A 15,295-nucleotide genomic window follows, 5' to 3' on the forward strand; every position below is an offset into this window, starting at 1 on the left:
GGGGAAAAATTCCCAGAGTTACTGGAAACATGAAAATTTCAGGATTTTTTTTTCTTGACTTCCACATTCCCCTGAAGACTGTGGTAGAGGAAAACAAGAGGAAAAATTTATTTTTATTTGTATCTCGTGTTGCCACAGGACCTAATTATATTATTTTCTATTATTTTCTTCTCTTAGGATGCTGTAGAAAGGATTATTTTATTGGATGCTATCTTCCAGTCTTGAGTTCCAGGATTCTGTGATATTTTTTGTGTAAACATGAGCTTAAGATTTAAGCTAATCCCAGGTCTGAGTCACCTTGAATTGGTGGCTGAATGACAGATTGTCTACGTAGGCAGCAGTATGAAATGTGAAGCATCTTAAGGAAAAACTGAAATGTCTTTTCTAATTGATGTGTTACATAGTTAAGCACTATCCTAAAACTAACCTTGATGTTCTGGTGCTTATACACAGGCCTCACAGGGCCAACATTATTTGAGCACTAAGGAACTTGCAGTTTCTGATACTGGGGACGGAATTCCTGATTCTCACAAACACATTTCAAGAATTGTTTCATATTTATACTTTTCGTGAGCTCACAGTTCACTGCAGAGTGTGGTAGAGGGAGAAGGAGAGAGGGACTAAATCTTCTTTCACTTTTTTTTTTCTTGATGTTTAAGGCAATCATCAAATGCTTAGAAGATCGGGGGTTTTTCATCTTATTTACGTCGTCAGCCTTAATACCAGAAACAAGTAAGGACAACTTTTTAGAAAAACTGTTTTTTAGTATGTTCACTTTTGTTTTATAAGATCAACAATGTAACTTCTCTTATGATTTTCATTCTGTGTAGATTTTGGAGATGAGCGAACAGGTCTACATGGGTTACATTTATTCCATGCATCCCTTCCAGCAGGTAAGGGCACAGTGACATCCAGTTCTTAGAGTCTGGGGGATATTTTTCAGTCTTCATCTTGACCTCTCAGCAGCACTTGACCCTGGTAACTGTTTTCTGCTCTGAAATCACTCTCCTTTAACCTCCCTGAGCGATCCCCCTTTATCTCCTTTGCTGACCTGGCCTTTCCTCTGAGCTTCACATGCCCATATTCAGCTGCCTGTTGACATGTTCACTTAGATATCTCAGGTGTTCCTCAAATTCAGCACGCCCCAGATGGAGCTCCCCATGCTAATGAACAGCAGTATCTAGGGGATACGGTTGTCACCATCTGCCCAGCAGATAGGACTTGGGACCTTCACAGATGCAGCTCCCTCCGTCCGGACTGCTCATCTCCTTCCCCTTCGGCAGCCGAAGTTGGCTCCTACGGGACCACGGATTGGCTCGTGGGGGCAAAAAAAATATTACTCCTACAGTATATAAATAGGTGTATCTGCGGTATTAAAATTTCAGAGGGTGATCAGGAAACAAAGTCTAAAAGGGCTCTGGGGCAGAGGGAAATAAGGACTAAAATGAGAGGAGCAGCCCTTGAGCCTGTTACTCCTGTCTGTCGGGTCCACTTACTATGACATTATTGCTTCCTGCCACCATGCTGCCCTCAGCAGTATCATTTCAGTATTTCTTTGTGTAATTATTTAATGCTTGCCCTTCTTGTATTTTATTGTATTCCTATCACCTACTGGTGCCAGGCAACTGAAAAATAACCAATGTTGGGGCCTTGGCTGATTCAGTCGGAAGGAAGAGCGTGTGACCCTTGATCTCAGGGTCGTGAGTTCGAGCCCCATGTTGGGTGTGGAGAGTACTAAAAAAAAAAAAAAATAGACTTAAAAAAAATAACACGTTTGCTAAACAAATAAACGAAAGTAAATGAGTCACTTCTTTTTGTCCTGTGAAGGTATTTCCCTCAATTTTATAATCACACTGTGTATTTTTAAACACAAATTATATATAGCATTTATAAAGCTACAACCAATACAAAAATGTTTTTAAAGTTGATTTTTAAATATTGTACTCAGGGGCGCCTGGGTGGCACAGCGGTTAAGCGTCTGCCTTCCGCTCAGGGCGTGATCCCGGCGTTATGGGATCAAGCCCCACATCAGGCTCCTCCGCTATGAGCCTGCTTCTTCCTCTCCCACTCCCCCTGCTTGTGTTCCCTCTCTCGCTGACTGTCTCTATCTCTGTCAAATAAATAAATAAATAAATCTTTTAAAAAAATAAAAAATAAATAAAAATAAAAATTGTATTCAGTTACTCAAAGCAGAGAATTATACTGTCTTGGGCATCAGTTTGGACGAAGCACGACACTACCATTAACGTAATGGCAGTAGCTGTGCGTGCTTTTCAAGCATTTGCTGCGTCCAGTATTGTGCTGGGGGTGGCTGGCTCAGTGGTCCTGACAGCAGGTCTGCGTGTGAGGACCGCTTCAGAGCAGACGGACTGAGACCTGAGTTTGCCCACAGTCAGATAGCAGACTCCTGAGCTGCCTTCCAGCCCCGATCCCATACTGCCTCCCTCTTCTGTGAGAGCTCGGACATCAGCCTTCTTTTTAAATGTACGTCCAGACAATGAGGAACACTGGTCCCCACACCACTCACGGTCACACAGCACAGGGCTCCTAGCAGAGTGAACAGGGGACGGTTACACTACCATGTTCACATCTTCCTCTGGATCCTTGAAATATTTTCTATGTGGGCGCATTCAGAGGTTCAGAACTGTGGTGGTTTTAAATGCACACTTTGCTTAGCAGACTTTAAAAGTTCCTTTTCATAGACTTTATAATGGTTTACTACAAATCATTCTGTTTCCACCTTTCTGCCTTTTGAAATAATAGAGTTGTCTAGGAAAATACTACTTGATTGTGAACTTAGTGCTACATAAAAACTTTTTTAATATTTTTCCTTCACTTGTTACTTTTTAAATGAACTGCTCACAGAAAGGAATTTTTATTTTAATGTGTAGTCACGTTTTCCTGTTTATCCGTATTTGCTCTTCTTTTCCTTTTTGTGGTATCAGCTCAAGGGCAAGTGTATTCATCTAGGGCTACCTTGGTGTTTCTTAATTTTGAGTTAATTTTTCTTTAAACAGAGTGGCATGACTCAGTTCAGTTCAGTAGACACCAGAGACCTTTGTCATCTGTGGGTTGGTTTTGTTTTTTAAGATTTGATTTATTTATCTGACAGAGAGAGAGACAGCATAAGTAGGCGGAGTGGCAGGCAGAGGGAGAAGGAGAAGCAGACTCCCCACTGAGCAGGGAGCCCCATGCGGGTCTCCATCCCAGGACCCTGGGATCATGACCTGAGCCTAAGGCAGATGCTTCATCGACTGAGCCACCCAGGTGCCCCATCTGTGGGGTTTTTTAATCTAAGAGTTACTGATGTCTTACATTTTCTAGGACTTCATTGCCCATTTCTCAGTGACCTGACCTTTTCTCTCTCTCTCTCTTTTTTTTTTTTTTTGATTTGCTGAAAAATTAGCATTTCAGTCAAAGAGTGAGCCAAGGAGAGAGAGTGGAACACAAGACTAGTCAGTTTATTTCTTAAAAAATGTTTATTTCGTTTTAACACCAATAGTTACCATGAGGTTTAGGGATCACTTAAAGGTTTTACTTTCTGCAGGTCAGTTAGTTTGCATTGTAACGTCTTTAAAAGAATTTGAAGTAGGTTAAAGTACAGATAAAATAAGACCGATTTTAAAAGCAGGAATTGAGCATTGAAAATACTTGAAAACCAATCCACGATGGCACATGAGCTCGTGCTGGTCTCCTGGTCAGATGAGGTGGAGCTGCTTTCCTCACTTTAACCCAGTGATTGCACTGGGATCACTCGTTTTTGGTTCGTGTGTGTGTGTGTGTGTGTGTGTGTGTGTGTGTGTGTGAGAGAGAGAGAGAGATTTCATGTAAATAGAGATACATATTTCATGAAATGTACCCATAGGTCTTCTTTAACTGCCAGTTAGATTCCCATCTGAAAGACTACCATATTTAACCATCCCATAGTTTTGTAATCTAAAGCGTTTTCTTCCTGTATGTTTTTGTAAAATTAAAAAAAAAAAAAAAAAGACCAAACTTGAGGTTTGAATGTATGTGTATATGTTTCAGGGCTGAAAGAATCGAAAGGTGAAGATGACATCTCATCGAAGGTGACACCTGTTTTACCTGCCCTTAGTTGTGCCCTGCTAGAAGCAAAGAAGTCATTTACTGAAGAAGTCTGTCCAAACACATTAGTAAAGCGTAGTTTCCAAGAGTTGTACAAGGTAGACAAAGGTCCTTCATTGATCGCTGCTTCCCAAAATGGAATTCAAGAGACTGCATTCTTTGGCCAGCTGTCCAATGGATTTGATTTGGTTCCTCCAGCGGAAAAGTGCCCTTCACAGTCTTTAACTCAGCTGAAGTCTTACTTTTCCGATCCTGGTGGGTACGTTTTGGAAGTGTCTACTGCGGTAGATTTACTGGCAGAGCGGCCTCAGTCCCCTTGTATCTCAGATGGAATTTGTGATGCTGGATTTTCTTTAGTAATGACTCCAGATCCTGAATTTCTTGACTCAGAGGTAGAAGTAAGAAAAGAAACTGAAACCGAAAAGAATCCTGATGAAATGTTTAAAGCCAGGCAGGGAGCCCTGGTTCCATTAAGCACAGCATCAAATCTGAGAGTTCAGCCTAAGAGAAAGGCCAGCACGCCGCCTGCCGTGCAGAGTAAAAGGGTGAACTTGTGCCGTCCCTTCCCCAAAAGAACTCCTGCTGGAGCAAGCAAGGGCTCAGACTCTCCAACAACTCTCAAATTAGTTAAAGGACCGTTCCCTCAGAAAAGAAAAAGAGGTAAGTACGATTTCTGTGGATTATGAAATGAGCAGTAGTAGTAGCTGTGGTACTCTTTTTTTTTTTTTTTTTAGATTTTATTTATTTATTCGACAGAGATAGAGACAGCCAGCGAGAGAGGGAACACAAGCAGGGGGAGTGGGAGAGGAAGAAGCAGGCTCATAGTGGAGGAGCCTGATGTGGGGCTTGAACCCATAACGCCGGGATCACGCCCTGAGCCGAAGGCAGACGCTTAACCGCTGTGCCACCCAGGCGCCCCAGCTGTGGTACTCTTAACGCGGGTCCTGCCTGATTGTCGTGCCCCAAGCTGGGCAGTACCAGGTAGAAGTTTGCTAGAAACACCAGCATTTCTCTCCAGGTGATTTGTATACATGCTAAGATTTGAGAAGCACCAATCTAGATGGCAGATAAAAATCAAGAAATAGGAAAAACTCTAAGATACCTGGAAAGCCCACTCACCAAAGGCTCATACTTCATTTGTTAAGTGGTTCCAACCGTCACTCGTTTATACTCCATCCTAAGCAATGATGAGTCAGTTTCTGGGCTATCCTCGGACAAATAAGGGTGAAGAAGAGGGTCTTCTAAAACCAGGCTCACCAATAGCAGCAGGAAGTGATAACCAGTAGTTTGAATGTGTATAAAGAGGGAATTAAATGCCAGGACTCTCCAAACCTAAAGCAGTCTGGGGCAGACCTTCCCATCCTTGTATGTATCAGTTTTAAAAATACACCTGGATCCTGCCATAGACCTACTGAAACTGTCCAGTGGCCTAGAGACTTGTATATTGAAACAGTTTTACAAATGGCTTTGTTGCCCCCCTGTAAACTGCATGAGAATCAGAGTGGGGAGCCATTGACTGTACAGTCAGATGGACTGTGGCAAACACAGCACAGTGAGCTACATGATTTTGGCGTAGATTCATCTTAGTTGTATGTAGCGTACTTTGCTTAAAAGTAGGGAACCATATGCTCCGTGACCCCTTACAGGAGGGGTCAGCCAGCTGGGGCCAGAGGGCCCCTCAGGCGTTTACCTGTTGTCTCTGGCTATTTCACACCTTGCTGGCAGAGGTGAGCAGCTGTGACTGAGATCATATGACCTTCAAAGCTGAAAAGATGTACTGGCAGCCCCTCACAGAAAAGGTTTGCTAACCGTATGTGTAACATTTTGAATTTAGAAATGTTGGTGCCTAAAGAGGAAAACATCAGGGATATGCAGATCCTCAGGATTCTAGATAATTAAGACTTTAGCCTGTGGCTTAACAAATAGTTATTTCTGGCTTATTATAGTTTGAGAAATGGGGTGTGTATCCACACACACGTGTGAGGATGATGGAAAGTATGGCAGTATAAAGCAGTGAATCAGACTGTACAACCACTTATAAATATAGTCCAGGCCAACCATGTTGAGTTTCTGCTGTATACATACATATATATGTGTGTGTGTGTATGTGTATAAATAAATAAGTAAATATATATATAATACCAATTGAACTTCAAGTTATTAAACAATCTATAATTCAACATAGATGTCACTGTTTCTCAAATGTTTTTAATTTCATCCATTGTAAGAAATCTTTTATGTTATACAGTCCAGTGCATGCAAATACATACATGACTGAAAGAAAAATTTCAAAAAACATTTACCCTAACTATGCATAGTATAATCTGTATTTTCAGTTCTGTTTCATTTAAGGGAGGATTCTGGTTGCAACCCATTAAATTTATTTTACAGTCCACCAATGAATTGTGCCTACACCTCCCAGAAACATGGCACTGAGTGACGCAGATGATCCCTGTAAGATCACCTTCTCCCGTGTCTCTCTCCCTCCCAGGACCTGTGCTGTGTGCGGTCTCGCTGCCTGCCTGTGCAGCTGCTAGGAGCCTCCCCAAGCTTGGTCCTCTCGTCTTATTTTCTTTCTCTTCTCAGTTTAGTCTGAACTGTTTTCCTGCTTGATTTATATTTTGCCTTTTTTGTGCTAAAAATTTTAGAAAATAGCTGGAGTAAATGAGAAGTCTTGAAAGAAAAACAAACGGTATGTTGCTTTATTACTTGGAATAGTTTAGTAGGGAGAAAAATAATTAGACCCAGGGAAGTATACCACGTTAAGAGATGCAAGAGCTTTTTTTTTTTAAACCCACTCCTTTCTCAGACTCCCAAACGAATGAAATGAAATTGGTCTCTCTTCTACGTTTCAGTAACAGTCATCACAATTTATTAAACTGGTATCGTGTTTCCTTTTCTCAGAAATACAGTTGATCCTTGAACAATGTGGGCATGACGAGTGGCCTCATACAGTGGAAAAATCTCTATAGCTTTTGTCTTTCCAGATTTAACTCCTGATAACCTCCTGTTGACCAGGAGCTTACTGATAATACAAGTCACTGACTGACACATACTCTGTATGTTTTACTTATTATATACTGTATTCTTACAATTATGTAAGCTGGAGAAAAGAAACTGCTGTAAGAATCATAGGGGGTGGCCCCTGGGTGGCTCAGTAGGTTAAGCATCCAGCTCTTGATTTCAGCTCAGGTCATGATCTCAGGGTCCTGCTCAGCAGGGAGTCTGCTTGAGATTCTCTCTCTCCTTCTTCCTCTGCCCCTCCCCCCCCACTGTCTCTCACTTGTGTGCGCTCTCTTTCTCAAATAAATAAATGAAATCTTAAAAATTATAAGGGAGGGGCACCTGGATGGTGCAGTCAGTTAAGCGTCTGACTCTTGATTTCAGCTCAGGTCATGATCCTCAGGGTTGTGGGACTGAGCCCCACGTTGGGCACTGCACTTAGTTTGGAGTCTGCTTGAGACTCCCCCTTTCCCTCTGCTCCCCCCATCCTCCCACTCGAGCACTCACATGTGTGTGCACTCTCTCCAATAATGAATCCTTAAAAAGCAAATCATAAGGAAGATAATAATACATTTACAGTAGTGTACTTAGATTTATTTAAAAGGAATCCATTCAAACCGTGTTGTTCAGGGGTCAACTGTAGTGTTTTCTGTATAACGTAATTTTAAAATACCTGCCAGTACTCATGTGTTATATTTTTATTGATATCTTTGGGACTAAATTTTTTGGTGGGAACAGCTGAAAGTAAAAGTTTTCAAAGAGAGTATTTATTAACTTTTTTTTTTTCTTAAAAGGTTGAAACACTTTCTGTTGTTAAATTAGCAGGGTAGTCATGAGGTGTTTTTCTACATCCTTGCCTCCTAGCTGTTCCCTTCCATGTGAGAAGCAAAGCTGAGCACTTTGTAAGAGGTGAACCACTGTAAGAGACTTGTAGAAAGTTAAATCAGGTGAAGCCTTCTTCAGTGGACCTTCCTCTGTCTGCTCTCTGAAGACGATTTTCCCAGTGGTATTAAGACTTGTATATTTAGGAGTAGTCAAGTGAAATCTAGAAGATGGCTCTTTATGAATATACAGTCACTTGTCTGCAGTGCAGTAACAGTTTCATCTATTCACCTCGTGGGCGCTGTTTTGCCTTTCCATAAATGGGATTCTCCATTCCCCAGGGCTGTGAACTCCCGTCTTCAGCCTTCACCTGCCTCGTCAGTCAGGAAAGATTATGGAGAATTTTTTTTTCTTTAATTAAGTCATGCCTTGTTTTTATAAAGTTATTGTTACTCTGACCTTCTTCTTCTTCACCTGACAGGCTATAGTCCAACGCTTAGAAAGGTCAATTTTTTTTTTAAATTTATCTGAGACCTTTTAACTCATGCTTTATTAAAAAAAATATTTTAACGAAATACCCCAAACTTTATATTTTCTTTTCTGTTACTAAAATTACCCCTCCGAAAACAAAAGAAGTCAAAGGAGAAGCTGTTGCTGATAAATATTTGAGCCCCCTACCCCTTAAAAAACAGTGTGTTTTCTACATAAGGTGCTGACGTGCTGGCTGCACAGTTTGTACAGACAACCAGATTGGATAGGAAAAACCAAGAAGCTCCCATTTCTAAAGATGCTCCAGTGGCAACGAGTGTTAAAAGGGCAAGGAAACAAGAGAAATCTCCAGTCAAAACTGTTCCAAGGGCTAAGCCACCCGTGAAGAAATCTCCACAAAAGCAGAGGGTAAATCTAGTAAAAGGCAATCAGAATCCCAGAATCAGAAAGCAGCCACAACCTGGTAAGAAACACTCTTCCTGTCGACTTAAACACCACAATGCAGATTAATTGAGATTGCAAGATAGTGTATTGAAATAATCTAAGAGCAGCTGAAATTTACCAGCAGTTTCTGCTACACCCTTGAGTTCAAACACTAACAGGACTAAGTAGGCGGGTTTCCTGTTGTAAATAAATCTGTCAAGTGCAGGTTCAGGCCTTCAAAAAATAGATCCTACTTTTTAGTTTGCGTAAAGCCTGAACGTGAACCATCTACAAGAGTGTCAGTGTAGAGAGGCTTTCTTATAACTAAATGCACACAGACAGTATCTGGCAATACTTTTCTGGGCCGTAATCAGTTAAAAAAGTAGAAGGTATAAGTTTATTTGTCCAAAGGGAGTTAGAGATCGTTGAAGACAGTAATCCAGAACCCTGTGTTTGGTTTTAAAAGGCATTAGATTAAGTTTAAAAGCAGTTTTACTTTCCTAGTTTCGCTTCAGTGAATAATAAAGTTTAGTTATATGAATAAATGCCCAACTGCACTAGTTCTGTATTTTCAACTGCTAGACAGAAAGCCCCACTGTCCCCGCAGAGTTCATCTCCCAAGCGGAGTTCACCGTCGTGTCCATGTCCTGTCTCACCTCGCATCTGTGTGTGTGGTGTGTTTCTTCCAGCCTGCGGGGTCTCGGACTTCTACTTTGTCTTCCGTATTGAGGCCTGTGGGGTTGCACGTGTGTTGTTTTTCTTGTTTTGACAAAGATGTAATGTCCTCTTATGTTTGTATTCCTGTCAGTTTTCTGTCTAATCTCCCTGATTCTGCTTTCTCCCTCACCTATTTTTGGATTTTTTAAAAAACCTCACGATTAGCGGGAATTCAGAAAATATTGTTTTGTTGAGGTGTTGGTATTATGGATAAGTGTGGGGTTTTTTCTACTTTTTTTTTTAATATTGTTTCATGACAGAAGGGTTTTGTTTTGTTTTTAATGAGTGATGATTTTTTAAGAGCTCGTCCTGTGATTTGAAAACCCAGTGTTGGCGGTTTTGAGACACACACATACCAAATGGAAACTCTGCTGGTCTCTTGGATGGTTCTTAAGGAGGCTTTACCCCACACCTCCCTATTGCCCTCCTGCTGTTTCTCGCTCAGCGTGTCCCTGCTCTGCCACAACTCCGCGCCTCCCCACACACATTACCCCGATGTCTGCTCTTGTGCATTTCCCCTCCACCACGTTCTGTGCAGCTCGGTCCTGCCTCCTCTGTGAGGCATTTCCCAATGCTCTGATCTTCACTCAGCTCTCTGTTTCATTTCCTTCTGGGTTTTTGAGAACACTGTGGAATCAAATTCACCCTTTTTCTGATCATTTGATGTGTCTTGGTCCTGTCTTCCAATGAATTTGAACATTATGAGCATAGATACACGTATAAATGCCACGTGTGCTTAGCTTGTGTCATTTGGATTATTTGTACCGAATTGGTACAAATATTTATAGATATTTGTAGACTAATGGATTAATGGGAGGACTGCAGTTGGGTATTGGCAGAGGAGTGCACCCAGAAAATGAAAAGTTTTTAAAGTACGTGTTCAGACGTCGGCTGATTTGTGTTGTAAATGTCTGTATGGTTGTGTAGCCACATCCCAGGTTAAAATTTTAAGATTGCCACCTTTTAAATAATCTCTTTTCTTTTATTTTTTAGTCACCTGTACTAATCTGTTTCATTTCGTATAGTTGAAGTATCAGAACTTAAGAAGGCTCAATTTTGTTCCTGAAACTGTTGCTTTTCTGCCTTTTTTTTAAAGTTTTCAATATAGGTCTTATTTATTGAACTCTATATTTTTTATATATTTCATTTGGTGTTGTCTTATTTATATTTTTTTTAAAAGAGATGACCAGTGTTCTATTTCTAACTGATTGAGAACTTCTAACAAGTCAGGAATTAAATGATTTACCTGAGACACATATTTGTTAAAATGAACCCTTTTTCTTCAGTGCGGTGCTCTTTATATTAGGCTTTACTCACACCTGTGTGAGAGCCATAATAGTAATGACAGTGGAATGGAATTAGTGTGAATAAACACATCAGGTCACAAAATGGATTTCGTGTTTCCAGTAGATCATGGGGCTGATGAGGTGATTCTCTGCTCTGGGTCACTTTCTTCCACCTAATCCCCTTGGGTTTTGCTATTTTAAAAGTGGACAGTGGTTGATTGCTTTTATCCTTCCTGGCACACACATATCTTCTTGTTGTTTGATGACCTCACAGGCCAGGGTTTTCTCTTTAAATGGATTAGTCATTGGCCTTTGCAGGCAAGTTAATAATTCATTTCAGACCTGCTTCTGCAGTTATAAAGAAGAACACAGTTTGCTTTTCTGTCCATACACCTGCTGCAGGGCATTGTTGCCTAGTATTGTTGTGAACTCCGTCTTTCATGGTAGCTGCATGTAAGGAGGCTGAACTACATCCTGAGAAAGCAAGTAGGCCACTGTAGAAGGTTGGTTTTCTGCTTAAAGGCAAATGGGTGGATCGGATCACCTACAGAAAGGAGAATTACCAGTAGACAAGGAGATTTGCTATTTGCAGACAGAGTACAGAGGAAATGTTTTCAGTACAGAAATTAAAGTTCTTGAAGGGGATGAAATAGGTGATTCTGAATGAATAATCTTATGACTCTTCTGATCTGTTTGTATCATTACATGTTCTAATGAAACATCAGTACGGTGAAAAAGTTGTCTCTAGTTTGAACTTAGGCGATTTCTCTAACAAAGCACTTGTTAAGGGACATGCTTTCCAAAATGTGTTAACATACTATAATATACACTTCAAACTTAGAAAGTCTTATGTTCTCACTAGATTGTGAGCTCTCTGAGGGCAGGACTCTTGTTTTTTATTCTTGGTTTTTTTTCCCCCTCTGTATATTTCTTTAGCTGAGCAGTCTACCTTGTGTGTAGTTCAGTACAAGCATTTTGGAAAGGTGATTTCTTTTTAAATCAATATGCACATTCCTTAAGATTTGTTCCCATGGTAAATACATTATATTAGAACTGGCAGTTGGAAGAAACCTGTCTGATAGTAAAATTTCAGCATATAATCTATAACATATCCAGAGGTTCTTCTTGAATATATTGACTTAACCATTGATTTTTCACTAAGCCATTGCAGTAATATAGCAGGAAATTAAAATATATGGAAATCAAATGTTACATGTCTTTTTCTTTTATACTGAAGCAAAAGGAGAAACTGGGTCACAGCTTCCATCAGAAATCTCATCAGTTGGTCAAGAGGATGTTATTGGCATAAATGCAGCTCAGAAGGAAGATATCTCCGTGGCTCAGGAAGACCTACCTGAAAACTCCATCGTCGGCTGTGACTCCCAAGCCCTAAATATGCTCGCTGACCTAGCGTTAAGCGCCGCTACTTCTGCCGCGCCGCCGTCGGAACCCGCCAACTTCCCCTGCTCCTCCGAGTCACCACAAAATGATGTTTTGCTTTCTAAAGAACATCCTGTGCGTGGTACCTCTGACCATGAGTATCACAGAGGAGTTAAAAATCAAAAAGGCGGACTGTTACCTAAGCCCCCTTCTGAGAAGAAGAGTGATCCAGGGTCAGACTCCACCGTCAGCCCAGAGGAAGACAGCTTGACTCCTGGCAGTCTGGCCCTTGTGGAAGCCCCATCAGCACTTCCCGAGGAAACGCTGGAAACTAATGATGCACGCCAAAGCTCTTTTGTTGCTGTGGAACATTCCTATGCCCTGCTCCTTGCGGAACATTCAAAGAAGCATCTGCAGCAGAGAGGAATTCCCGGCCCTGCCTTCGCCAAGAACGGCCCAAAAGGCCCCGAAGCGGGAACCCCAGTGGGGAAAGTAATGCCGTTCCGGCACCAGCAGAGCACATCCCCGCTGCAGAAGCTGTCTGAGGACCCGGTGTTCAAGCACAGGAGCAGATTGCTGTCCTCCAACCTGAAGGATTCTTACTGCTCTCATACTGTGTTCAGCTGTGACGGCTCCTTTAAGGTCACTTTCAAATGTGACACGGAATATGTATTCAGCTTGGACAGCAAGTATACCAACAACCCACTGGAGAAAACTGTCATCAGAGCACTACATGGGTAAGTAGGAGTGACGCTCCATGAAAGTGGACATGACTTTTGTGTTGAGATAAATGTAGTGGGAAGGAATCCTTGTGCCAGGCTTTGGGGAAAGAGAAGTACTGTATGTGAACCCAAGAACTTAGTAATAACATCAAGCAGTTGTGTTTACTAACAACGAAGAAAATGAGGCTGGTTTGGCCACTGTCAGTGGTCACGCGGAGACCTTTTGCAAGCTGACTTTAGCCCTGTGAGCAGCTTTCCATTTTGAGATGCTCCTACATAACTTTGTGGTCTTTGAATTATACTATTTAAATGAGATCTTAATGTAAAATCGTGAGATAGAGAATAATGCTTTACAGACTGAATTCCGGAAGAAACATTTCAAGAGTTACTTCCAGCTTGTTAGGCTGGTCAGATAGTTCTGAGTGAGCAGGATTATATTGGGTTGTTCTGTAAACCTTTACGGGGCCAAGGCAGGAACAGCAGAGGGACTGAAAGCACGGGCTTTGGAGTGTGGTCTAACCCAGGTTTTTAACGTAGGTTCTCCCACTGAACTAGCTTCTGTGACCTGGAAGAGGTTCCTGTTCTTTGGGGAAGTGCTTCTCAATCTTCACTGTGGGTACAGTTTATCTAGGGACCTCATTGAAGCGCAGATTGTAACTCAAGCCTGAGAGTCTGCATTTCCAACAGTTTTCCAGGTGATGCAAAGGGTTCTGTGGGGAACCCTTTGAAGTATGGGTTAGTAACAGCTACAAGGCAGGTTGCTGTGTACTTGCGGGTTTTGCGCAGTGACTGGCACAGACTAGCAAGTGGTGACCATTACTATTCACGAGGTGCGCTCTCTGTGGGGAATGGCACTCGGCTGCCTCTTCATGCAGTGTTTCTCCTGGGAGCCACTAAATTGTACCAGACTGCTCTCCGTGCTCCAGTTACAGGCTCACACTCGTGGGAGCATACACTTAATGTTCCCATCTACTCAGGAGGGTTAGTTCTTTAGGCTTCATCCTGCTTAACTGAAGCCCAGCTCTGCAGCCCCTCTGACTCTTCTCCCTGCCGCTCTCTGCTGTACTTTCACTGGGCAAATGGCCAGAAATGTTTTCTCCCTGTGTGGTTTCAGGAGATTTTCCAGGTCTGTAATCTGAAAATAGTGTAGTTCTGCTGAATTGGCCACAGAGGTATTTTAATCTTCAGACTTTCCCAACTACTAGAAGAGAAACTCAAAAATGGACAAGAAGTGAGTTGACCAGACTTGGCAAAAATGAGGATTTGGGTGGTTGCTGGAGCCATTATTCACATAATAGGCATATTGTGTCCAGGGAGAGTTGGAGTAGAGTAAAAGAAAAGTCCTAGACCAGGACCCCAGAGATCTCTGTTCCAGTCATGGCTGTACTGCATAAGGGTTTTGTGATCGATCTGAAAGAAATTACTTTTCAAAGCTCTGATTTTCAGTTCCCTCTTCTGACTCTGGTAAGTGAGGGGATTAGATTCGTTATCATTATTTGTTAAATCAACTTCTTTTTTATCTTATTCAGTGTTTCACATTTGCGTATTTTTATTATAAAAATGAATACATTTAAAACTAAGATTAAAAACACCAGTTTCAATGATTTTTCCATGTTTTTTCTTTAAAATCTCAGGCCCTGGAACACTGACTTACCTGATAACGTGGAAGAAGTGAAGCTTTTACTTCATATGTGGGTAGCTCTGTTTTACAGCAATCAGAACAAAGTCATACGCTCATCCCGAAAAGTGGTAGAACACAGCAACCCAGCAAAATACGTGTCTATAAATAGCACATTAGAATCTTTTGAATTCAGTGAAATCGAGGAGTCCTCCAGTGTGGAAAGATGTTCTGCAGACCCTCTGCTGGAGACCAGCGAAACTCCCAGAGGTCATGATGCCGAGGTGTCCTTCCCTGACACTAACTCCTTGCTTCCCTTCATGAAACCACCACCCAGAGGAGGCTTGGAATTCTGGGTACAGAATGGACAGAAAGAAATTTTTGCAAGAGAGGGTCATCCAGATACCCCAAAAAGCCAGAATTTCATTTATTCTTGTAATAATGAGGTAAGTAAAGCTGAACACTATACGTGCTGACATTTTTGAAGAAATTCCGTATTTTTTTTCTTGATATGATGTATAAAATCACATTCAAAACATGGCATTGGTTTCTTTTAGGAAGGTGGATTCTCCATCTGTGTAAAGATGACTAATACCAACAATTCAGTTTCCATAAATGTTGCTCTGGATTGTCTGCAGATGGAGCTTTTCTCCATCCTGATTGAAGAAGCAGAAGCAGAAACAGACCATGGGGGTCAGATGGGTGCGGGGGCCAGCCATAATGGGGTCACTTAGTAGTTGTATAATTGC

The 15,295-nt window shown here is 41.6% G+C and overlaps 1 protein-coding gene across 9 annotated transcripts in view; it reads left to right on the plus strand.

Moving 5' to 3' along the window:
• Nucleotides 1-15,295, plus strand: part of TASOR2 (transcription activation suppressor family member 2) — an 80,514-nt gene that overhangs the window by 47,381 nt on the left and 17,838 nt on the right. For 8 of the 9 annotated variants that reach the window (XR_004620862.1, XM_011226373.3, XM_034644127.1 and 5 more), the window contains 6 exons: nucleotides 660-732; nucleotides 831-893; nucleotides 4,030-4,746; nucleotides 8,621-8,863; nucleotides 12,064-12,943; nucleotides 14,563-14,992. Coding sequence is in view for 8 of the 9 variants with exons in the window: in XM_011226373.3 (XP_011224675.3) it covers nucleotides 660-732; nucleotides 831-893; nucleotides 4,030-4,746; nucleotides 8,621-8,863; nucleotides 12,064-12,943; nucleotides 14,563-14,992 (2,406 nt within the window). In the remaining variant the exon portion in view is untranslated. The remainder of the gene's footprint in view (nucleotides 1-659; nucleotides 733-830; nucleotides 894-4,029; nucleotides 4,747-8,620; nucleotides 8,864-12,063; nucleotides 12,944-14,562; nucleotides 14,993-15,295) is intronic. The other variant, XM_034644128.1, reaches the window with a different exon arrangement.

The sequence above is a fragment of the Ailuropoda melanoleuca genome, chromosome 15, assembly GCF_002007445.2.
Source record: "Ailuropoda melanoleuca isolate Jingjing chromosome 15, ASM200744v2, whole genome shotgun sequence".
Lineage (NCBI taxonomy): Eukaryota > Metazoa > Chordata > Mammalia > Carnivora > Ursidae > Ailuropoda > Ailuropoda melanoleuca.